At 45.6% G+C, this 25228-nt stretch overlaps 1 protein-coding gene across 1 annotated transcript; it reads right to left on the bottom strand.

Annotated features, from left to right (window-relative positions):
• Positions 1-2220: 2220 nt before the first annotated feature.
• Positions 2221-24070, bottom strand: LOC140721873 (zinc-binding protein A33-like). The gene is made up of 7 exons (XM_073036701.1): positions 24022-24070; positions 21908-22305; positions 21734-21829; positions 21083-21316; positions 19699-19721; positions 19484-19602; positions 2221-2806 (listed from the first exon to the last, which is right to left on the bottom strand). The coding sequence occupies exons 1-7, from the start codon at positions 24068-24070 to the stop codon at positions 2274-2276; spliced, it is 1452 nt and encodes a 483-aa protein (XP_072892802.1). The 3' UTR covers positions 2221-2273.
• Between the last annotated feature and the right edge of the window lie 1158 nt (positions 24071-25228).

Genomic DNA, 25228 nt, shown 5'->3' on the forward strand with positions numbered 1-25228 from the left:
GGGTAAAAGGATGTTGATGGCAGTTATATGCAGACCTCCCAACAGTGGCTGGGAGGTGGACCACAGATTACAACAGGAAATAGAAAAGGAGAGTCAAAAGGATAATGTCACGGTAGTCATGGGATATTTTAACATGCAGGTTGATTGGGAAAATCAGGTTGGTAATGGATCTCAAGAGAGTGAGTTTGTTGAATGCCTGAGAGTAGCTTTTGAGAGCAGTTTGTCATTGAGCCTGCTAGGGGATCAGCTATACTGGATTGGCTGTTATGTAATGAACTGGAGGCGATCAGGGTGCTGAAGGTACAAGAACGCTTAGGAATCAATGATCACAATATTACTGAGTTCAACATGAAAGTGAAGTCTGACGTAGCCGTATTTCAGTGGAGTAAGGGAAATTACAGTGGTGTGAGAGAGGAGTTGGCCAAAGTAAATTGGAAGGAGCTGCTGGCAGGGATGTCAGCAGAGCAGCAATGGCATGTGATTCTGGGGAAATGAGGAAGCTGAAGGACGTGAGTATTCCAACAATGAAGAAATACTCAAATAGTGCAATAGTACAACCATGGCTGACAAGGGAAGTCAAAGCCATTGTAAAAGCAAAAGCAAGGGCACACAAGAAAGCAAAAATTAGTGGGAAGATGGAGGATCGGTAAGTTTTTAAAAACCTACTGAGAGCAAGTAAAAAAATCATAAGAAGGGAAAAGATGAAATATGAAAGCAAGCTAGAAAATAATATCAAAATAGATATTAAATGTTTTTTCAAGTATGTTAAAAATAAAAGAAAGATGAGAGTGGATATAGGACCACTAGAAAATGAGGCAGGAGAAATACTAATGGGGGACAAGGAGATGGCTGATGAAGTAAATGACTATTTTGCATCAGGGTTCACTGTAGAAGACACTAGCAGTATGCCTGATGTTGTAGTGTGTGAAGGAAGAGAATTGGGTGCAGTTTCTGCTACAAGGGAGAAGGTGCTCAAAAAAGCTGAAAGACCTGAGGGTGCATAAGTCACCCAGATGATGAGCTGCACCCTTGGGTTCTGAAAGAGGTCGCATTACAGATTGTGGTGGCATTAAAAATGACCTCTCAAAAATCATTGGTGCCAGAGGACTGGAAAATTGCCAATGTCACTCCACTCTTTAAGAAAGGAGGAAGGTAGCAGAAAGGAAATTATAGACCTGTTAGCCTGACCTCAGTGGTTGGGAAGATGTTTGAGTCAATTGTTAAGTATGCGATGATGGAGTACTTGGTGACACAGGACAAGATAGGACCAAGTCAGCATAGTTTCCTTCAGGGAAAATCCTGCCTGGCGAACCTGTTGGAATTCTTTGAGATTACAAGTAGGATAGATAAAGGGGATGCAGTGGATGTTGTATATTTGGACTTTGACAAGGAGCCACACATGAGGCTACTTACCAAGTTAAGAGCCCATGGTATTACAGGAAAGTTACTAACAAGGTCTTATGGTTAGAACATTGGCTGATTGGTAGGAGGCTGAAAGTGGGAATAAAAGGATCCTTTTCTGCTTGGCTGACAGTGACTAGTGGTGTTCCGCAGGGTTGGTGTTGGGACCACTTGTTTTTATGCTGTGTATCAATGATCTAGATGATGGAATAAGTGGCTTTGTTGCCAAGTTTGCAGATAATATGAAGATTGGTGGAGGGGCAGGTAGTGTTGAGGAAACAGGTAGGATGCTGAAGGACTTAGACAGTTTACAAGAATGGGGAAGAAAGTGGCAAATGAAATACAATGTTGGAAAATATCTGGTCATGCACTTTGGTGGTAATAGAAATAAATGTGCAGACTATTTTCTAAATCATCAGCTCTTTATCACTGACGCCTCTCACCTCGCAGTATCTGACACATTTCCACACTCCACCCCGTCCCTCATCTACCTATCACACCCTCACCTGCCCATATCCCTCCATAGATGTTACCGGACATGGTGGGAGTCTCTGGTGCTTTGTGTGTTACCACCACCACATGTCCCATGTTACCAAGATTCATCCTGACCTCCCTCTCCCAGTCAGCACCACCACCACTTGCCCCAGTTACCCTGTCAGTCCCGGTGGACTTTAGCACCCGGGGGAGCCGGGGAGCTCAGGACCTGCCGCCCGCGGCTGCTGCTGAATTCGCAGTGTTTCTGTTCCGTTGACGGATGCGGTGAACGAGTTAAAATTAATGAATCGATAATTCTCAAATCATGTTTATTTCACTCTCCGCACATTTATATTTACACTGACTTACTCCTGACGCCGGTCCCGGACCTGACCCGTTTACAGACCCGGAGCGGAACCGGAGCAGATTCTCAGCCACTCGTTTATATATCCAATCCAGAAGAAAGGATAAAGTTTCTCCGTGAATTTATTCCCAGTGAAGGTGTGGAGATGGGACTTGGTCTCTGCGTTGTAAAATGAAACTGTCCCGGACTCGTAACTGAGATAAACTCCCACCCTCCCGGGGATGGGACCGGCAGGGAGACGGGACAAAGGGGAGGTGAGAACCCACATCGTGTCATCTTCCCGCTCGATGATCCAGAATCCGGTCTCCGGACTCGGTCTGACCCATCCCTTCCTCTCCACAGACTCTGCGGCGACTCCCAGACCCCAGCGCCGATTCCTCGTCACCTCCACCTCCCAGTAATGTCTCCCCGATGTGAATCCCTCCGATCCCAGCACACAAGGCCAGTTTGTGAACCTCTTCCCGGTGTCAGGGAGATCCCTCCGGGTCCCGGTCCGTCTCACACTCTTCCGATCCTCAGACACCTCGAGCCGCGGATTCGCCGTTTCCACATCCAGGGTGACAGAGACTGGGGGGAGAAGCAGAGAATTAGAGAGTGCCCGGGGATCGGGGGGAGACTCGGGCAGCGCGGCCCCGGGGATCGGGGGGAGACTCGGGCAGCGCGGCCCCGGGACCGGGGGGAGACTCGGGCAGCGCGGCCCCGGGGATCGGGGGGAGACTCGGGCAGCGCGGCCCCGGGACTGGGGGGAGACTCGGACAGCGCGGCCCCGGGGATCGGGGGGAGACTCGGGCAGCGCGGCCCCGGGGATCGGGGGGAGACTCGGGCAGCGCGGCCCCGGGACGGGTGGGGGGGGGGGAGAGACTCGGGCAGCGCGTCCCCGGGACCGGGGGAGGAGGGGGGAGACTCGGGCAGCGCGGCCCCGGGACCGGGGGGCGGGGGAGACTCGGGCAGCGCGGCCCCGGGACCGGGGGAGGGGGGGGGAGATTCGGGCAGCGCGGCCCCGGGATCGGGTGGGCGACAGGACCCTTTCCCGGGGTTTTACCCAAACGCAGCGTGTAAGATTCAAAATTAAGATGTGCGTTTCTGACAGGTCCGGGTTAAAGTCAAAGGACAAATGTGATTTAATTATGTTTAGGGACAAATGTGATTTAATTATGTCTGGGTTAAAGTCTGTAAACAAGTGTGATCTAATTATGAATGCAGAAGCCTTGAGAAAATTAACTGTTTGTGGAATCATTGAAGTCCTGAGATATGGACTATTGTTTTACAGAAACGTGTAAAAAAACAACTCCAAATATGGAATGGGAAAACACTGTGTACCTCCCGAGTCAGGGAGGAGGGGTGGTAAGGAAGAAGGATAAAACCTGCTGCCCTGTAAGGTTCAGGGTTCCCTTCTCTGAAGGGGCCCAGCTCTGCAGAACTGTTAATAAACTTTGTTTCCTTGAATTTGTCTTGAAGCCATTATTCGGGAGCGTGGCTCGTTTCTGACACAGCGGATGGACAACCGGCATCTTCCCGAGGTTTTTCCTGATCAACACACACAAAATTCTGGAGGATGTCAGTGGGTCAAGCAGCATTTCTTCAGGGAGGTATTCAGTCGATATTTCAAGCCGAGACCTTTCCTCAAAAATGGAAAGACGGGGGAAACGGATGTGAGGAAGGGGTGGAGCAACAACTGGATGAGATGAGTAAACACTGGAGGCATTTAAAATGGAGGTAAGGCCAAATTCATTTGTGCTGACCAACTCATTTTAATCATCTGGTTCCATTTGCCCATATTTGCCCAGTACTCCTTTTAACCTTTCCTACCTATGTAGCTGTCCAAACAACACTCACAAAACGCTGGAGGAAATCAGCAGTCCAGGCAGCATCTATGGAAAAAAGAAAAGTCGACGTTTTGGGCGGAAACCCTTCATCAGAACAGGAGAAAAAAACCTGAAGAATAGATTTAAAAGGTGGGGTGGGGAGGGAGAGAGAAACACGTGGTGATAGGTGAAACCTGGAGGGGGAGGGATGAAGTAACGAGCTGGGTAGTTGATTGGTAAGATGAGCTCAGAGAGGGAAAAGGGGATGGGAAATGGAGAAGGGGAGGGGCGGTTTGGGGGTATTACGGGAAGTTTAAAAATGATGTCCTTGCCCTCAGGTTGAAGGCTCCCCAAACAGAATATAAGGTGGATAAACTGTCTCTGGAGATAAAGACAGTGAGAGCAAGAAAGGGAAGTGTGGTGTTGGAAATGGACCAGGTGAATTTGAGGGCAGGGTGGAAGTTGGAGGCAAAGTGGATGAAGTCGACGAGTTCAGCATGGGTGCAGGAAGCAGCACCAATGTAGTCATCAGTGTAGAGTAGGAAAAGTGTGGGTGGTCACCAGTGTGGGCTTGGAACATAGACTGTTCCATGTAGCCGACAAACAGGCAGGCATAGCCGGGACCCACGCGAGTGCCCATGACTACACATTTTGTCTAAAGGAAGTGGGGCGGGGAGCCAAAGGAGAAATTACTGAGAGTGAGGACAAGTTCCACTAAGCGGAGGAGAGTGGTGGTGGAGGGGAACTGGTTAGTTCCGGTGTCCAGAAAAAAGAAACAGTGAGCTTTGAGGCCTTTCCTGTCCTGATGTCTTTTAAATCTTTGTAACCGTACCCACCTCTATGGCTTTCCTGGAGCCTCCTGAGCTAATGGAAAAAGTCCCATAATATCCAGCCTCTCCTTATAACCCAAACCCTCCAGTCCCAGTAACATCCTTGTCAATCTGTTTTATACCCTCTCAGTTTAATGAGCCTCTTCCTGTAGATACGTAACCAGAATTGTACAGAGTGATCCAAATATAAAAGTCTGCTGATGGTGGAACTCCAAAACAACACACACAAAATCTCAGACCGAAACATCAACTCATTTCCAATTCATTTCCATAGATGCTGCCTGACCTACTGAGTCCCTCCAATATTTTGTGTGTGTTGCTTGGATTTCCAGCATCTGCAGATATTTTCTCTTGTTTAGGGTTGTAAAGAAAGCTTCTGGCACATTGGCCTTCATAAATAAAAGTATGAAGGGGGAGCGGGAGTAAGGGGTGCTCGAGGTCGACAGACGACTGGAGATCAGAGGATCAGCCGTTGTAGGTAGGCCGAGACAGTCGGACCTACCTGGACAGTACCTGAGGAGGAAGGTAAAACTGCGCAGGCGTGGGTGACGTTTAAAAAGAGGCCCACTTTTAGGAGCGGGCACTGTCGGTGCGGGCAGCGGAGTGCGTGGGAGCAGAGTGAGCAGAGTGCTGGGCTTTGGCTCAGCGGGCTTCGGCGCAAGGGGACTTCGGTGAGAGGAAATCAGTGAGCCTGAGTACGTGCTTGCTGAGGTAAAAAAAGGTAAGGTTGGTAGGTACTTTGTTCATTTATTCTGACTAATCTGGGATCAGGTAATGGGGGAGACAGTTAGAGCAGTGGTGTGCTCCGTATGCAGTATGTGGGAGGTCAGGGTCAACACAGTTGTTCCTGATGACCACACCTGCAAAAGGTGCATCCAGCTGCAGCTCCTATCAGACCGAGTTAGGGAATTGGAGCAGGAGCTGGATGAACAACGGATCATTTGGGAGGCAGAGGCAGAGATAGATAAGAGTTATCAGGAGGTAGTCACACCGAAAAGACAGGAGGTAGACAAATGGGTGACAGTCAAGAGAGGCAGGAGGAGCAGACAGAGAGAGCAGAGCACCCCTGTGGCCGTTCCCATCAACAATAAGTATACCGTTTTGGGTACTGTTGGTGGGGATGACCTACCAGGAACAAGTTGCAGTGGTCCTGTCTCTGGCACTGAGGTTGGACCCTTGACTAGGAAGGGGAGGAGGGAAGAGAAGAGAGCGGTAGGGATAGGGGATTCTATAGTCAGGGGGGCAGATAGGAGATTTTGTGGGGAAGATCGGGAGTCTCGGATGGTATGTTGCTTCCCTGGTGCCGGGGTCCGAGACATCTCAGATCGGGTGCAGGTTATTCTCGAGAGGGAGGGCAAGAACCCAGATGTTGTGGTCCATGTAGGGACCAATGACGTGGGTAGGATGAGTGAGGTGGTCCTGCGTAGTGAGTTCAGGGAGTTAGGTGCGAAGCTGAAGGGCAGGACCTCCAGGGTAACAATCTCAGGATTGCTACCTGTGCCACGTGTGAGTGAGGCAAGGAACAGAAGGATTATAAAGATTAATAAGTGGCTGAGAGGATGGTGCAGGAGGGAGGGCTTCAGGTTTTTAGATAATTGGGCTTTGTTCCAGGGAAGGTGGGATCTGTTCCGACGGGACGGTTTACACCTGAACTGGAGCGATACTAACATTCTTGCAGGAAAGTTCGCTAGTGCTTCTCGGGGGGTTTAAACTAAATTTGCAGGGGGCAGGGATCCAGAATGCGAGAGAGGATAGCGAGATGAAGAATAAAGGACAGGTGCGGACTACACGGTTCCGGAATATGAAGTGTGTAGTAGAGAAAGGTGAGGCGGAACAAGTGATAAGGAGGACACATGTGCAGAGAGATGGTCTGACGGAACATGGAGTTAAATATGCAGAAAAAATAAGTAAATTTAGGAAGGACAACAAAATTCAAGGGGCGTATAGCCCGATGTGAGTTTGGGGAGCTGGGTTAAGCACAATAGGCAGTGATTTAAACAGAGAGAGGAAAATTGGGCTAAAATTTCTATATCTGAATGCACGATGTGTCAGAAGGCGGATGAGCTTGAAGCTCAGGTGCGAATGGGTAACTATAATGTTGTTGGGATAACGGAGACATGGCTGCAGGGAGATCAGACCTGGGAAATGAATGTACAAGGGTATATGTGCTATCGTAGGGACAGAAATGTGGGCAGAGGGGGTGGGGTGGCCCTGTTGGTGAGGGATGAGATTCAGTCATTTGCAAGGGGGGGACATAGGATCAGGAGAAGTAGAGTCTGTGTGGATAGAACTGAGGAACAGTAAGGGCAAAAAGACCCTAATGGGTGTTGTTTACAGGCCACCAAACAGTAGAATGCATATTGGGTGCAAGTTGAATAGGGAGTTAACATTGGCATGTGGCAAAGGTAATGTCGCAGTAGTTATGGGGGATTTCAACATGCAGCTGAATTGGGAGAATCAGGTTGGTGCTGGACCCCAGGATAGGGAGTTTGTAGAGTGCCTAAGGGATGCATTCTTGGAACAGCTTGTACGAGAGCCGACCAGGGACAAGGCTATTCTGGATTTAGTCTTGTGTAATGAACAGGATTTGATAAGCGATCTTAAAGTAAAGGAGCCATTAGGAGGTAGTGACCATAATATGATGCTTTTATCTGCAATTTGAGAAGGATAAGGGCAGATCGGAGGTGTCAGTGTTGCAGTTGGACAGGGGAGACTATGGAGCCATGAGGGAGGAGCTGGCCAAAGTTAACTGGATGGATATCCTAGCAGAAAAGACAGTGGAACAGCAATGGCAGGTATTCTTGGGAATAATGCACAAGGTGCAAAATCAGTTCATCACCAGGAGAAGGAAGGATTCAAAGGGGGGAAAGGGGCCACAGTGTTTGACAAAGGAAGTCAGAGATTGCATAGCATTAAAAAAAAAGGAAGTATGACAGAGCTAAGGTGAGTGGGAGGACAGATGATTGGGAACTTTTTAAGGAACAACAGAACTTAACTAAAAAGGCAATACGGGGAGAAAAAATGAGGTACGAATGCAAGCTAGCCAGGAATATAAAGGAGGATAGCAAAAGCTTTTTTAGGTATGTGAAGAGAAAGAAGATAGTTAAGAACAATGTTGGGCCCTTGAAGAATAAATTGGGTGAAATTGATATGGGAAACAGAGAAATGGCAGAAGAATTTAATAAGTACTTTAGATCTGTCTTCACTAAGGAAGACACAAGCAATCTCCCAGATGTATGGATGGGCCAAGGACATAGGGTAACAGAGGAAATGAAACATATTGACATTAGGAAGGAAACGGTGATGAGTAGACTGATGGGACTGAAGGCTGACAAATCCCCAGGTCCAGATGGTCTGCATCCTAGGGTACTAAAGGAGGTGGCCCTGGAAATTGCGGATGCATTGGTAATCATTTTCCAATGTTCCTTAGATTCAGGATCAGTTCCTGAGGATTGGAGAATGGCTAATGTTATCCCACTTTTTAAGAAAGGAGGGAGGGAGAAAACAGAGAACTATCGTCCTGTCAGCCTAACATCAGTAGTGGGGAAGATGCTAGAGTCCATTATTGAAGATGAAATAGTGGCATATCTAGATAGCAGTGATAAGATTGGGCCGAGCCAGCATGGATTTACCAAGGGCAAATCATGCTTGACTAATCTATTGGAGTTTTTCGAGGATGTAACCAGGAAGTTAGACAAGGGAGATCCAGTGGATGTAGTGTACCTCGATTTTCAGAAGGCATTTGATAAGGTCCCACATAGGAGATTGGTGGGTAAAATCAGAGCTCATGGCATTGGGGGGAAGACATTGACATGGATAGAAAACTGGTTGGCAGATAGAAAGCAAAGGGTAACGGTGAATGGGTGTTTCTCGGAATGGCAGATGGTGACTAGTGGGGTGCCACAGGGCTCAGTATTGGGACCACAGCTGTTTACGATTTACATCAGCGATTTAGATGAAGGCATTGAGAATAACATCAGCAAGTTTGCTGATGATACTAAGCTGGGTGGCAGTGTGACATGTGATGAGGATGTTAGGAGAATTCAGGGTGACTTGGATAGGCTGAGTGAGTGGGCAGATACTTGGCAGATGACGTTTAATGTGAATAAGTGTGAGGTTATCCACTTTGGGAGTAAGAACAGGAAGGCAGATTATTATCTGAACGGTGTAGAGTTAGGTAAGGGAGAAATACAAAGAGATCTAGGAGTCCTTGTTCATCAGTCACTGAAGGTGAATGAGCAAGTGCAGCAGGCAGTGAAGAAGGCTAATGGAATGTTGGCCTTTATTACAAAGGGAATTGAGTACAAGAGCAAGGAAATCCTTTTGCAATTGTACAGGGCCCTGGTGAGACCACACCTGGAGTATTGTGTACAATTTTGGTCTCCAGGGTTAAGGAAGGACATCCTGGCTGTAGAGGAAGTGCAGCGTAGATTCTCTAGGTTAATTCCTGGGATGTCCGGACTGTCTTACGCAGAGAGGTTAGAGAGACTGGGCTTGTACACGCTGGAATTAAGGAGATTGAGAGGGGGTCTGATTGCAACATATAAGATTATTAAGGGATTGGACAAGATAGAGGCAGGAAATATGTTCGAGATGCTGGGAGAGTCCAGTACCAGAGGGTATGTTTTGAGAATAAGGGGTAGGTCATTTAGGACAGAGTTAAGGAAAAACTTCTTCTCCCAGAGAGTTGTGGGGGTCTGGAATGCACTGCCTCGGAAGGCAGTGGAGGCCAATTCTCTGGATGCTTTCAAGAAGGAGCTAGGTCGGTATCTTATGGATAGGGGAATCAAGGGATATGGGGACAAGGCAGGAACCGGGTATTGATAGCAGATGATCAGCCATGATCTCAGAATGACGGTGCAGGCTCGAAGGGCCGAATGGTCTACTTCTGCACCTTTTGTCTATTGTCTATTGAGTACTGCAGTTAGGTTGGAGTTGTTGTTGGAGTTTGGATATTGTGTGCAGTTTTGAATACAGGAGATGGATGTTATGCTGAAGTTGTATGAGATGTTAGTGAGGCATAATTTGGAATGTTGTGTGCAGTTTTGGTCACCTACCCACAGGAAAGATATAAATAAGGATGAAAGAGAACAGAGAATATTTACAGGGATGTTGCTCAGACTGAAGGACCTGAGTTATAAGGAAAGATTGAACAGGTTAGGACTTTATTCCTTTAAGCTAGAAGACTGAGGGGAGGTGAGAGAGGTACAGTATACAAAATTACGAGGAGAGTAAATGCAAGCCGGCTTTTTCCACTGAGTTTGGGTGGGACTACAACTGGAGGTCATGTGTGAGGGTGAAAGGTGAAAAGTTTAAGGGGAACATGAGGGGAAATTTCTTCACTCAGAGGGTTGTGAGAGTGTGGGAAGACCTGCCAGTGCAAGTGATACATGTAAACTCAATTTCAATGTTTAAGAGAGGTTTGGACAGATACATGGATCGCAGAGGTGTGGACGGCTATGGTAACAGTGAAGACTGAAGGGAGTAGGCAGCTTAAATGTTTCAGCATGAACTAGATGGGCCAAAGGGCCTGTTTCTGTGCTGTACTTTTCTGTCACTCTATGACTCTAGTACAAAGACCAAGTAGTTAGGAGGTTAACTGGTCAATGTAAATTGTCCTGTGGTTAGACTAGTGTTGAACAGCTAGTATTGCTGGGTGGAGCGGGTCGTTGCTCTGGGTTGGCCTGTTCCACACTGTCTCTAAATAAATAAATAACCTCTTCACTGTCCATGAAACCACCAGTTTTAGAGTCCTTCAGAAACCTACTAAACCCATCATCTACATTCTCTCCAAATCATTCATATGAATGATGAAAAACAGTGGACCCAGCACCGATCCCTGCAGAACAACCACTGGTCACAGGACTCCACCCAGACAACTCTGTATCCTATTCCAAATCGTACTGTATCCCATGTGATCTAACTCTCTGCTACCTTCTCAAATCCCTCGCTAAACTCCATGGAGACAATGTCTACTGCACTTTCATCAGCTGTAATTTATTTATTGAGATACAGCACGGAATAGGCCCATCCGGCCCTTTGACCCCCACCACCCAGCAACCCCTGATTTAATCCGAGCCTGACCACGGGACAAGTTACAATGACCCCCACCACCCAGCAACCCCTGATTTAATCCGAGCCTGACCATGGGACAAGTTACAATGACCCCAACTACCCAGCAACCCCTGATTTAATCTGAGCCTGACCATGGGACAAGTTACAATGACCCCCAATACCCAGCTACCCCTGATTTAATCCGAGCCTGACCATGGGACAAGTTACAATGACCCCCACCACCCAGCAACCCCTGATTTAATCCGAGCCTGACCATGGGACAAGTTACAATGACCCCCAACACCCAGCAACCCCTGATTTAATCTGAGCCTGACCATGGGACAAGTTACAATGACCCCCAACATCCAGTAACCCCTGATTTAATCTGAGCCTGACCATGGGACAAGTTACAATGACCCCCAACACCCAGCAACCCCCGATTTAATCCGAGCCTGACCATGGGACAAGTTACAATGACCCCCACCACCCAGCAACCCCTGATTTAATCCGAGCCTGACCATGGGACAAGTTACAATGACCCCAACTACCCAGCAACCCCTGATTTAATCTGAGCCTGACCATGGGACAAGTTACAATGACCCCCAATACCCAGCTACCCCTGATTTAATCCGAGCCTGACCATGGGACAAGTTACAATGACCCCCACCACCCAGCAACCCCTGATTTAATCCGAGCCTGACCATGGGACAAGTTACAATGACCCCCAACACCCAGCAACCCCTGATTTAATCTGAGCCTGACCATGGGACAAGTTACAATGACCCCCAACATCCAGTAACCCCTGATTTAATCTGAGCCTGACCATGGGACAAGTTACAATGACCCCCAACACCCAGCAACCCCCGATTTAATCCGAGCCTGACCATGGGACAAGTTACAATGACCCCCACCACCCAGCAACCCCTGATTTAATCCTAGACTAAGAACTGGGTAATTGGATTGTGGGAAGAACCGGAGAACCTGAAGGAAACCCCCACAGTTATGGGAGAACGTACAGCCAGTGACGGGACATGAACCCGGGTCACTGGTACTGTAAGGCGTTGTGCCAGCCACTATGCTACCGTACCGTCCATTCAGAAAACCAAGCTGGGTCTCCCTGATTAGTCCTCGCCTTTCCAAATGAATGTAGACCCTGTCTCTCAGAATCCCCTCCATTAATGTACCCTCCACTGACGTTAGGCTCACCGGTCTGTACTTCCAATGCTTTTCCCAACAGTCTATCTTCTTTTTTTTCTAAATTAAAATTTTATTGAATTTCAATTGATTACATGGAAAGAAAAGAATAATAACAGCCCTCCCCTTCCCCCCATAACATATTCCTGTCGGAAAAAAAAGAAAGAAAGAAAAAGAGGAGAAAGAAAGACTGCCTGGATATCGGAAGGTCTCCACATGCTCCATGGAATTCAAAATAAGTTTAATATATGTATTTATTTCTTTCCCCAAAGGACCAACATCTTTATCTTCGGAGCACCTATATACACCATCCTATCTTTTGTAAATAAGGGCTTGGTTTTCTGCATGGACAGTACGGTAGCATAGTGGTTAGCACAACGCTTTTCAAGTGGAATACAATTAAAAATTTCATTATTCCAACGGTTCATAGTTAAGTATGAATCCGATTTCCAAGTAACTGCAATAGCTTTTTTGGCTACTGCCAATGCAATTTTTATAAATTCTTTCTGATATTTGTTCAATTTAACTTTCGGTTTTATCCCTTCAATGTCACCTAGTAAAAATAATATTGGGTTATGTGGAAGTAGTATTCCAATAACTTGTTCCAATAAAACTCTTAAATTTATCCAAAAAGTTTGAATTTTAGAACAAGACCAAGTAGAATGTAAGAAAGTACCAATTTCTTGATTACATCGAAAACATTGATCAGATAAATTTGTGTTTAATCTATTTATTTTTGTGGTGTGATATATAATTGATGTAAAAAATTATATTGTACTAATCTAAGTCGGACATTTATTGTATTTGTCATACTGTCAAGACATAGTCTTGACCAACTTGTTTCATCAATTTTAATATTCAAGTCTGATTCCCATTTTTGTCTTGACTTATGAATTCCTTGTTTAAGTGTCTGTTTTTGAATCAGATTATACATAAAAGAAGTAATTTTTTAAATTTTTCCTTTTTGAATTAAAGTTTCAATTTCATTAGGTTTTGGCAATAACATTGTTTGACCCAGTTTATCTCTTAAGTAAGCCCTTAATTGAAAATAACAAAAAAAAGTGTTATTTGATATTTTATATTTATTCTTTAATTGTTCAAATAACATTAATATACCTCCTTCATAACAGTCTCCTATACATCTAATCCCTTTTTGGTACCAATTATATAAAAGTTGATTATCCATTGTAAAAGGAATAAGTCTATTTCAAATTAGGGGTCTCTTTGCTAATAAAGATTTCTTTATCTCATCATCAACATTTATCTTATTCCATAAATCAATCAAATGTTTTAATATAAGAGATTCTTTCTTTTCCCGTATCCATTTATATTCCCATTTATATGTAAAATCTTCTGATATATTTTCTCCTATCTTATCTGACTCTATTCTAATCCATGACAGTTTTTCTTCATCAAAAAAAGATGCAATAAATCTAAGTTGATTTGCTTTATAATAATTCTTGAAGTTTGGAAGTTGTAACCCTCCTAAATCATGTTTCCATGTCAGTTTTTCCAACGATATTCTTGACATCTTACCTTTCCAAAGAAATTTTCTCACATATTTATTTAACTTTTGAAAAAAACTTCTATGGCAATTGTATTGGTATGTTTGAAATAAACACTGTAGTCTAGGGAATATATTCATTAACTCTACCCACTTATATTATTGGTAACATCATCCATTTATCAAGATCTTCTTGAAATTTTTTCAATAATGACAAATAATTTAATTGATATAAATTCTTTATATCATTATCAACTCTTATACCTAAATACTTTATACCATTTATTGGCCATCTAAATTGAGTTGCTAATCAACATTGATTATAATGTCCTTTAGTAAGGGGTAAAATTTCACTTTTATCCCAATTTATTTTGTACCCTGATACTTTCCCATATTCTTCCAAGCCTATCTTCAAAAAATGTTCAACATTAGTCTCCCTCCAGTCATCTGGCCCCTCACCAGTAGCTATTGATGACACAGATATCTGCAAAATAGGCTCCACACTTTCCTCCTGAGATTCTCACAATGTCCTGGGACACACTTGATCAGGACCTGGGGATTTATCTCCGTTTCTGCATTTTAGGACCTGCAGCACATTAGCTTCTGTAATGTGGTAGAAAATGAGGTCGATCATCTTCTGTAACACAGGGGAATTGAGGGCCCTGTGGAACTGGCACAGAAGAGGAGTTGAGGCCTGGCTCAGAGAAGTGATGATAGGGAAGATTTTGAAGGATACGGGCCAAATGCCAAGGGGTGATCTGACAGAAATATATGTTATGAGGGCGTAGACTGAGCAGATGGTTGAAATCTTCTCCCCACAGGAGGGGATCAAATACAAGAGGTCACATGTCTGAGGTGAGAGGAAGGAGTTTAAAGGTGAGTTTATTTGAACAGTGAGTGGTTGATGTTGGAACTTGCTGCCAGAGAAGGTGATGGAATCAGATACAATCACTGTGTTTAAGAGACACTGAGGCAGACACTTCATAGACAAGGCACAGAAGGAGACTGACCTAATGCCAGCCAATGGGATGAGTGTAGATGGGTAAATAGGTCAGCACATAGGTGATGGGTCGAAGGGCACATTTCTGTGCTGTTAGACGATGACTCAGTGACTTTAAATGAACTGAATAACTAAGGCCCCACAGCCTCCGGTGTAGAGAATTCCAGATACTCCATCCTCTGAGGGTCCACCCCATCCTGAGACAGTGACCCCTGACCCTCGACCCCTCAGACAGGGGAAACATCCTCCCTGCATCCTGTCTGTTGGGCCTGGGAAGAGTTTTGTGTTTCCCTGAGATCTCCTCTCATTCTTCTAAACAGAGAACATAGAACATGCAAAATCAGTTCATCCCCCAGAGAAGGAAGGATTCAAAGGGGGGAAAGGGGCCACAGTGGTTGACAAAGGAAGTCAGAGATTGCATAGCATTAAAAAGAAGGAAGTATGACAGAGCTAAGGTGAGTGGGAGGACAGATGATTGGGAAGTTTTTAAGGAACAACAGAACTTAACTAAAAAGACAATATGGGGAGAAAAAATGAGGTACGAATGCAAGCTAGCCAGGAATATAAAGGAAGATAGCAAAAGCTTTTTTAGGTATGTGAAGAGAAAGAAGATAGTTAAGAACAATGTTGGGCCCTTGAAGAATGAATTGGGTGAAATTGTTATGGGAAACAGAGAAATGGCAGAAGAATTTAATGAGTACTTTAGATCTGTTTTCACTAAGGAAGACACAAGCAAACTCCCAGTATGGATGGGCCAAGGACATAGGATAACAGAGGAAATGAAACAGATTGACATTAGGAAGGAAACGGTGATGAGTAGACTGATGGGACTGAAGGCTGACAAATCCCCAGGTCCAGATGGTCTGCATCCTAGGGTACTAAAGGAGGTGGCCCTGGAAATTGCGGATGCATTGGTAATCATTTTCCAATGTTCCTTAGATTCAGGATCAGTTCCTGAGGATTGGAGAATGGCTAATGTTATCCCACTTTTTAAGAAAGGAGGGAGGGAGAAAACAGAGAACTATCGACCTGTCAGCCTGACATCGGTGGTGGGGAAGATGCTAGAGTCCATTATTAAGGATGAAATAGTGGCATATCTAGATAGCAGTGATAGGATTGGGCCGAGCCAGCATGGATTTACCAAGGGTAAATCATGCTTGACTAATCTATTGGAGTTTTTCGAGGATGTAACCAGGAAGATAGACGGGGGAGATCCAGTGGATGTAGTGTACCTCGATTTTCAGAAAGCATTTGATAAGGTCCCACATAGAAGATTGGTAGGTAAAATCAAAGCTCAGAGCATCGGGGGGAAAGGCATTGACATGGATAGAAAACTGGTTGGCAGATAGAAAGCAAAGGGTAGCGGTGAATGGGTGTTTCTCGGAATGGCAGGTGGTGACTAGTGGGGTGCCATAGGGCTCTGTATTGGGACTACAGCTGTTTACAATTTACGTCAACAATTTAGATGAAGGCATTGAGAATAACATCAGCAAATTTGCTGATGATACTAAGCTGGGTGGCAGTGTGACATGTGATGAGGATGTTAGGAGAATTCAGGGTGACTTGAATAGGCTGGGTGAGTGGGCAGTTACTTGGCAGATGACGTTTAATGTGAATAAGTGTGAGGTTATCCACTTTGGGAGTAAGAACAGGAAGGCAGATTACTATCTGAACAGTGTAGAGTTAGGTAAGGGAGAAATACAAAGAGATCTAGGAGTCCTTGTTCATCAGTCACTGAAGGTGAATGAGCAAGTGCAGCAGGCAGTGAAGAAGGCTAATGGAATGTTGGCCTTTATTACAAAGGGAATTGAGTACAAGAGCAAGGAAATCCTTTTGCATTTGTACGGGGCCCTGGTGAGACCACACCTGGAGTATTGTGTACAGTTTTGGTCTCCAGGGTTAAGGAAGGACATCCTGGCTGTAGAGGAAGTGCAGCGTAGATTCACGAGGTTAATTCCTGGGATGTCTGGACTGTCTAACGCAGAGAGGTTAGAGAGACTGGGTTTGTACACGCTGGAATTAAGGAGATTGAGAGGGGATCTGATTGCAACATATAAGGTTATTAAGGGATTGGACAAGATAGAGGTAGGAAATATGTTCCAGATGCTGGGAGAGTCCAGTACCAGAGGGCATGGTTTGAGAATAAGGGGTAGGTCATTTAGGACAGAGTTAAGGAAAAACTTCTTCTCCCAGAGAGTTGTGGGGGTCTGGAATGCACTGCCTCGGAAGGCAGTGGAGGCCAATTCTCTGGATGCTTTCAAGAAGGAGCTAGATAGGTATCTTATGGATAGGGGAATCAAGGGTTATGGGGACAAGGCAGGAACCGGGTATTGATAGTAGTTGATCAGCTATGATCTCAAAATGGTGGTGCAGGCTCAAAGGGCCGAATGGTCTACTTCTGCACCTATTGTCTATTGTCTAACATGGAACAGTACAGGAACAGGCCCTTCATTCAATGTGACAGTGACTGATCGATACCGGCATCAATTCCTCTCCTAGACCAGTTCCCCAAACTGTAGTCCCTCGACCTTTAAAAATTGTATCTGACTCCACCTTAAATACATCCAATAATCATGCCTCACACAATCTGCTGGAGGAACTCAGTGTGTCGAGCAGCATCTGTGGGGGGAAAGGGACTGTCGATGTTTCATGTCAAAACCCAACCATCAGGACTGAGAGTGGAGTTGGGAGATGGCCAGTATACAGTTCCTCCAGCATTTTGTGTTTGTTGATTTGGATTTCGAGCATCTGCAGACTTTTTCCTGTTTATGACAATGGGAACCATTAGGGGAGAGATGAATGGCAGATGGAACCAGAACCAGATGGGGGAGGGGGTGGAAAGCCGGTGTTGAACTGTGTGTGTAGATGGAAACAGAAGGTGAAGGGGGATGAATATGGGTGATAAGGGTCTCCTTTCCCACAAACCCTCTCCACACAGCCCCTCATTAGGACAGAGGATGAATTTGCAGAGACTCTGGCAGATATATTTGCTTCACATTTCCCCGCAGGTGAGCTGCTGGAAGACTGGAGGGTGGCTCAGTTTGAGCCTTTAGTTACGATGGGCTGGAAGGTCACACCAGGGAAGTCCAGTCCTTAACCTGAACGTCGGTGGTGGGAAAGTTTCTGAGAGACAGGATCGAACAGCATTTGGAATGACGAGGACTGATCAGGGACAGTCAGCACGGCGTTGTGCATGGAAAATCACGTCTCACAAATTCCAGTTTGTCAAAGAGGTGACAGAGAGGATTGACCAGGACAGGGTGGTAGACATTGTCCACATGAACTTCACCAAGGCCGTTGATGTTGATCATAGACCACACATGGAGTATTGTGTGCATTTCTTGGTCCCGACTCTGGGAAGGATGTCACTACAGGAGGATGTTACCAGGGCTGGAGGGCCTGGGGTAAAAGGAGAGACTGGATAAGCTGGGGGTATTTCCCTGGAGCATTGGATGTTGAGGGGGGACCCCTTTTCGAGGTATATAAAATCATGAGGGGAGATGTAAAGTGTATACACAGGGTCTTTTCCCCCAGAATAGCGGAGTCCAAAACCAGAGGGCAGAGATTGAAGAGAAAGTTTTTCAAGGAATCTGCAGGGCAACTTTCTCACTGTGAGGGATGTGGGTACATGTGTAATTTGCTGCCAGAGGAAGTCTTAGAAAGAGGTATAATTAAAGTATTTTGAAATAAATTTAGACAGGTACATGGATAGGAGATGGTTAAAGGAATATGGGACAATCACACGGAAATGTGTCTGTGTCCCACTCTGATGGTGTGTTTGGATATGTGTCATTGTGGATGTGTGTGCGTGTGTCAGTTGTGGTAAATATCAGTGAGTGTGTGTTCACATTGAAGGTGAGGGTCACATTGAGTATTGTGTTACAGTGTGTCTTCACATGTCCGGTGTGTGTTGGCAACGTGTGACACGTGTGTGAATTGTTCAAGTAAAAAACATTCACTGTGTCTGAAGAGAGAGAATAGTTTCCATGTCACTGAGGGGACTAACAATGTGCGATGCTGAGGCTCTGACTACAGTCTGCCAATCCTTCCTGTGTATGTGTGTGAGGGAGATTTGCCAGACCAGTTATGCTGTGTGGGCTTCTCCCGTCGTTCACCGAGATCAATGCTGATTGGTGTGTCCGGGTTCAGTCTGACGATGCTTCAATGTGGTGGTTTGATCACAACAGTGAGACTGGCGAGTCCAGCAGGGGGCAGAGCTGAGTCAATCAGACTGCGGTCACGGACAGGTCAGAGAGGGTGAGGGGCTCGAAGGGCTGGTGTGTTTTTCTGACAATCCCTGTCACCACAGTGATACCAGATTTTATCCACATTAATGTAATTAATGAAATATTAACTACAGAGCTACTATGGCAGGATTCAAGCGCATGCATTGACATATTTTCCCAGCATGAATAGGATCAGGATGCAGTGGTTCATCTGACAGTCCCGTGAATTGGTTATATTTTGCCCCAGTGTTGGTGTGTTCAGGGGTCTGACATCTCCAGATGATCATGTGACAGTGATACCTCCCTGCAGGTGGGGTTGGTGCCAGAATAAACTTCACTTCCCTATTATTACAGCCAAATTTTGTGTCCAATTATTAATTAATTGTACGTACACAACGCTGGAAGAACTCAGCAGGTCAGGCAGCATCCGTGAGAAAAGAGTAGCCAACGTTTATAAGATGAAGGGTCTCGGCCCGAAACGTTGGCTACTCTTTTCTCACGGATGCTGCCTGACCTGCTGAGTTCTCCCAGCGTTGTGTCCGTATTCTTTGATCCACAGCATCTGCAGTTGTATTTTTGTGTATTAATTAATTGTGTCTGAAACAAGAACAAATGAATCTGTATGTTTTACCTCGCTTAATGCCACGAAATGCTTCTCCCAATGCCGTGTCGAACAAATAGGGGTGATAGAATTTTTCAACCAGCAGGGCACCATCTGTCACTGAAAATGTCTGGTCTTCATTACTAAACCTGTAAATATTATACAGCTGGTTATAAACTGAGCATCAGCGATATTTGAACTATTTTACAAATCCATACAGAGTTTCAGTAAAGACCATGTCCTACCTTCTCTTCCGACGAGCTTCCTCCTGAAATAAATCAAACACAGATCTCAGCTGACTGAGACTGACAATCAGCATCACAATAACAGGAATCTGAGACAGATTTTCAAAAGCTGCCGGGAGCTAAGGAGGACGATGGCGCGTACCGGCGACTGTTCGATATATCGAGGACACGGCCTAGAAGACTAGCACACCTTCAGAGTTCCAGGATTTTGTGGCTCTGGAGGTGGGTGGACTCGAGGTCGGTGCCTCTGTGGGGAATCGGTGTGTCGTGGGAGATGGAAGATTGAAAACAACAAGCTGGCTGCTGGGTGAGTGACCCGAGACCCGATTTGTTTTGGAACAGAGCTTGAGAAAAACAACACAACAGACTTTCAACATCGTAAATCAGTGAGTTGTTTGTTATGTGTCCCCTCTTGCTGTGAAACCGGTCGCCTCTTCTTCCCTTTTTAGGGAGAGAGAGCCTGTGTTATGTTGAATCACCGGGTGAACGAGTAGTCTTTGCTACTGCAAGTCTGTGTCTTTATTGATGCTTTGCTTGAGTGCTCGGTGGGGGGTGCTGATGTTTTTTTGCTGGTGGGGGAGAGGGGTCATTGCCTTGCCGCTGAATATGTGTGGGAGGGGGATCTGAGGGGGCTTTGGGGTTTTAACATTAAACTGTCATTCATTTTTTGGGGCACTCCTTCATTTTCATGGATGTTCGTGTAGAAAAAGAATTTCAGGATGTATATTGTATACATTTCTCTGACATTAAATGTACCTTTGGAACTTTGAAAACTCCCACTAAACTCACTCCTACTGACACAGATGGAGAAAGAGGGACACCGAACCTCGGGAGAAAGCACAAGGAGTGTTTATGAAATGTATCCCATAACTGAGAGGATGGAACTTACAGGAGAGACTGAACAGATGGTGTATTTTTATCTGGATACGATGTCAGGGAGGATCAGATGGAGAAATTTAACATTCTGAATGGATTTGATGGGGTGGGAATGGAGAAAATATTTCCATTTTTATGAGATCAGAAGTCAAAGATAAGACATCATTTGTTGTTAATCCCACAAGAAATGTGGTGAAGAGAATATCAGAAACACACTCACAGCCTGTGACTGTAACTGGATGTTACTCTGAGTCTCAGGGGATATTAAACGTGGGAATCACAGAAACAACCACCAGCTCAGTGCTCTGATCAGAGTAACTCATTCCCGAGAAGGTTGCAGACTGTCTTGTGATGTACAGATGTTGTGGGAGGCCGGTTTGGGACAATGACAATTCTGAACAGTCAAGACATTTGCATGGTGGAAATCAGTTTGCAACAACAGTATTTGAGATAAATTACATCATGTTGTGACTGTGCACTTTTACAGAACCAAACTGAAATCTCTCACCATGAGGAATGTGATATTTTCTTGTTGATCCATTCGTTCCTGTAACTTTAAGATTTCCGCCTGGATGGAATTTAAATTCTCTTGAATCTCTTGAAGATTTTTTTCCATTTGATTCAGAATCCTCTCCTCTTCTTCCCTGAGATCTCGGAGTGCACGCTGCTCTTTCTCAGCGAGAACCCGGCGCAGTTCAGCAAAATGGGATGTGATCTGGGACTGAAGACTGTGTGACTGTTCCTGTCAAATGAAAGGAGAGGCTAGTTACTATTTGAGGCTATTTTTTGTATTTCCTTCTGACATGGAAGGTAGCCATTCAGCCCATTAAAGTCTCTGCTGTTTCTCAGAACAATCCCCTCCATCACATTCCCCCACGTTTCCCTGAAACATATATTCCGTCTCTGACCCACTAACTCCGACCTGATTCACAGACCACCCAACGTCACAAGGTTAATTACAGTCGCCAATTTACCGTTCAACCATGCAATGTCGGCTAAAGGAAGGTACTGGTTACGGGGAGAACATGCAAACTCCACGCAGACAGCTCCAGGTGTCAGGATCGATCCCAGGTTACTGGGGCTGCGATACTCTGCTATTCTGCATTATAGGGAACAAAACTACACAGCGAATTTGTAAATTCTGCTCTGGAAGCCTCACCCGAACTCCAGAAATCTTCTCTTTCTGTTGTTGCTCCATTTCCTCGAAGTCCGATTTCTTTTTAGTGAGAGAGTCTAAGGAAGATTTAACCCGACCCTGGGAATAAGAGAGTAAAGACATTAGACCAAAATATGCAACTAAGTAAACAGTTGATCAAAACCTGGTTAGTTTTACCTTGTAGATTTCAATGGCTTCGTTAACCAGCATGAAGCTGTGAGACTTGTGTTCCCGCGCAGTCGCACAGATCAGGCAGATCAGTGTCTCGTCCGTCTCACAAAACAGCTTCAGTTCTTCCCCATGTTTCCCGCAGTGAAGTTTCTTTTCCTTTTCTTTCGGATTCAGGTTTAGTTTTCGAGCTTTCTCAGACAGATTTGCTAAGGCCCGACTGGCCCTGAGGGTGCGGTCTGCAATCTCCTCTCTACATTCCGGGCAGGGGTTTCTCTCCTCCCTTTCCCAACACTGTGTGATGCAAGAGCGGCAGAAGTTGTGACCACACTCCAGTGACACCGGATTGGTGAAGAAATCCAGGCAGATGGGACAAATTGCCTCCTCGGTTAAACTCTCGACCTGTCCTTTCGAAGCCATGTTAACTCCCGGTACTTCCTGGTTCAGGATCCTTAAACCCTGCAGTACCGCGGCTGTCCACCAGGGGCGCTGCGGTCTGGGGAATGAATGTTCCTTTTCAGTGAAGCAGGAATCGTGTTCATTTCCACAGCAGCGATCAGAAACACATTAAACAAGTCTAACATAGAGAAAGCCGGAGAGAAGAGCTTGGTTCAGTCTACGGCAGAACTGAAAGGGCAAGTCCTGAAAAGAGAGAATGAAGGGACTGTAAATGCAGGAATCTGGAAGGAAAAGAGAGCTGCTGGAAAAACTCAGCGGGTCAGACAGCATTTGTGGAGAAAAATAGACAGAAGATATTCCGGGTTGAGACAGTGCAGATGAAGGTTCTCGAACTGAATTGTCGATTGTTCATTTCTCTGTACAGATGCTGCCTAACCCTCGGTGTTCCTCAATTGGCTCGAGATTTTTTATATCGAGCACTAAAGGGATATATCAGGCTGAGGTGTAAAAACGGTGATTAATGTAAATTTATAACAACTATTAAATCAGTTAATGGTATGGGACACGGGATGTGGAGAGAATCTGCTGTGAGGAGACTGATGCTGTGGCGATGACAAAGATGTGTCTGCAGGAATCACCACAGGACTGGACATTGTACGTCACAGTGTGGAAAACATTCAACTCCTGATTTCCATTTCCCTGCTTGACCCGGCCCGGCTCCAAAGATCTGGTCTCACTTGTTCGGAACAGGGTCCACGTGTGGAAAGGAACATTCATTCCCGAGCATATGGAGAGGAATAAACAGTGTTCAAGGGTCTCGGTCTGAAACGAGGACTGTTATCCTCTCCACAGCTGCTGCCTGACCCCCTGAGTTCCTCCAGTATTTTGAGTGTGTTGCTCTGCAATCTCCACGTCGCTGAGTCTGACAGTCTTCATCAGGCAGCGTCCACAACAGCAGCTCGAGGGACAGAGGGACTGGGGGTTGGGTTGTGGGTGTGGGGACCCGTCTCCCACTTAAATATGGTTCAGATGGAACAGCACAGAAAGAACCTGCCAGACAGCGGTGGTGAGTTTCGGGAACAAGTCAGTCTATTCAGACCCTGTTACAGTGAACACCGGGGAACACTTCGAGTGCGATCTCAAAGATACTCCACTGAGTCAATGATCTTACGGGTTCCAGTTATACAATGGTGACATGCGGATTTCACAAAAAATCATCAGAAACCTGCATTTCTCTGTAATATTTGACCTCTGATTATTTCTATGTGGTCTCTCTTGATCTGACTGACAACCATTTCCCAATGCTCTCTGTAATTCACTATTTTCGTTTCTGACCCTGTTTTCCTGCCGTGACTCTCCTTATCTGATGATAAACTCTCCTGCCGTGGTCTGCGATCCAACCTCCACCTGTTTACCTTTGATCCAGTGAGCTTCACCTTGCTGACTGAACACGTCCACAGTCTAATCACTGACCTGACTGTCATATCGTCACCTCTCAGTGACCTTCTCTCTTGGTCTAATTAATTTTACCATCGTTCCCCAGATTGTAAGGCACCTAGTTTAAGTATTTTATCAGCTTTCCCAATTCTCATGATTCTCAGAGATCCCTTCCTCAGATATCACTGCCTGACACTGTGTGGTGTGATTGTCACTTGCCACCTATCAGCCCAGGCCTGGATATTGTCCAGGTCTTGCTGCATTTGTGTTGTGGGCTGCTTCATTACCTGAGGGGTGGCAGATGGTGCTGAACATTGTGTCGTCATCAGTGACCATCCCGACCTCTGACCTTACGATGGACAGAAGGTTGTTGAGGAAGCAGCTGAGGGTGTTTGGGCCGAGGACTCTGTCCTGAGGAGTTCCTGCAGAGATGTCCTGTGGCTGAGATGATCGGCTCCAAACACCACAACCATCGTCTTTGTGCCGGGGATGACACACAGATTCCCACTGATTCCCCCATTATTCCTTCACTTGCACTATTTATTTTATAATTCATAGTGATGTTATGTCTCTGCACTGCACTGCTGCTCAAAGCAACACATTTCACATCATATATAACAGAGATAATTAACCCGATTCTGATTCTGTTTCTGCAGATTATTCAGGCCCAGTGACCTGTCTGATCCGACCTCTTCATATCCTGTGTGTAAACCCTCCCAACATCCCATAATTTCTCTATTCATCCATCGGATCACCCCTCCACGCACACACAACTGTAAACACAACTCCTTCCCTCCACAACTGTGAGATCTTACAGAAGTCAGGACCCTCAAGTCAGGCCAGGGCTCCTGCAGGTTGCAATATTTCATCGTCCCTCTGTAAACAAGAGACATTTGACCTGCCGGCCTCAGTGCTGACGTTCCTGTTTCCGGTGATCTCGGTGTCATTGAGTCATTCAGCACGGAAACTGCTGCTGGAAGATCATCAGCTCAGTGAGAGACACTCTGGTCGGCCCGAAACCTGTTGGTCTCCCAGCACAGCCAGATGTCCGTCAGGGAATGCTGCCAACATTGAAAAGTTCCATCACCTCTGAGACAATCTGAGTGGCAATGGTTTAAACAATGTGAACATGACGGACTGGTTTGATCAAATTGCACTCAGAATGTAAAATATTTTTCACACTGTGTTTCATATTTTGTATATATTTTATTATGAATGAAAGGCACGTTTGAAATACAAAATGCAGCTCAGATACAGGCTGAATCTCATCAACCATTATCCACTCTCTTACACTAATCCCAGACTGCAGATCCCACATTGGTCTCATGGGTCACCTCAGTTCTGGAGTGGAAATGAGTGATCCTCAACTCCAGGAGACACTGGAGAAGGTGCATTTCCCTGTGTGAGGAAAGAGTTAATTGTGATTCCTCCTTGGCACATGCCAAAATAAAATGGAAGTTCAAAGACACAATGGTGTCAGGTTGGAATGTGGTA

Source organism: Hemitrygon akajei, chromosome 2 (assembly GCF_048418815.1).
Source record: "Hemitrygon akajei chromosome 2, sHemAka1.3, whole genome shotgun sequence".
NCBI classification, from domain to species: domain Eukaryota; kingdom Metazoa; phylum Chordata; class Chondrichthyes; order Myliobatiformes; family Dasyatidae; genus Hemitrygon; species Hemitrygon akajei.

What these genes read in the sequence shown, in the direction of transcription:
- LOC140721873 (XM_073036701.1), bottom strand. Translation starts at nt 24,070, where the DNA reads ATGGTCACTGATGACGACACAATGTTCAGCACCATCTGCCACCCCTCA. An exon ending in AAGCCATTGAAATCTACAAG is followed by an intron (nt 21,830 to 21,907) that starts GTAAAACTAACC and finishes TCTTATTCCCAG; the next exon opens with GGTCGGGTTAAATCTTCCTT. An exon ending in AAAATATCACATTCCTCATG is followed by an intron (nt 19,722 to 21,082) that starts GTGAGAGATTTC and finishes GATTTATTTCAG; the next exon opens with GAGGAAGCTCGTCGGAAGAG.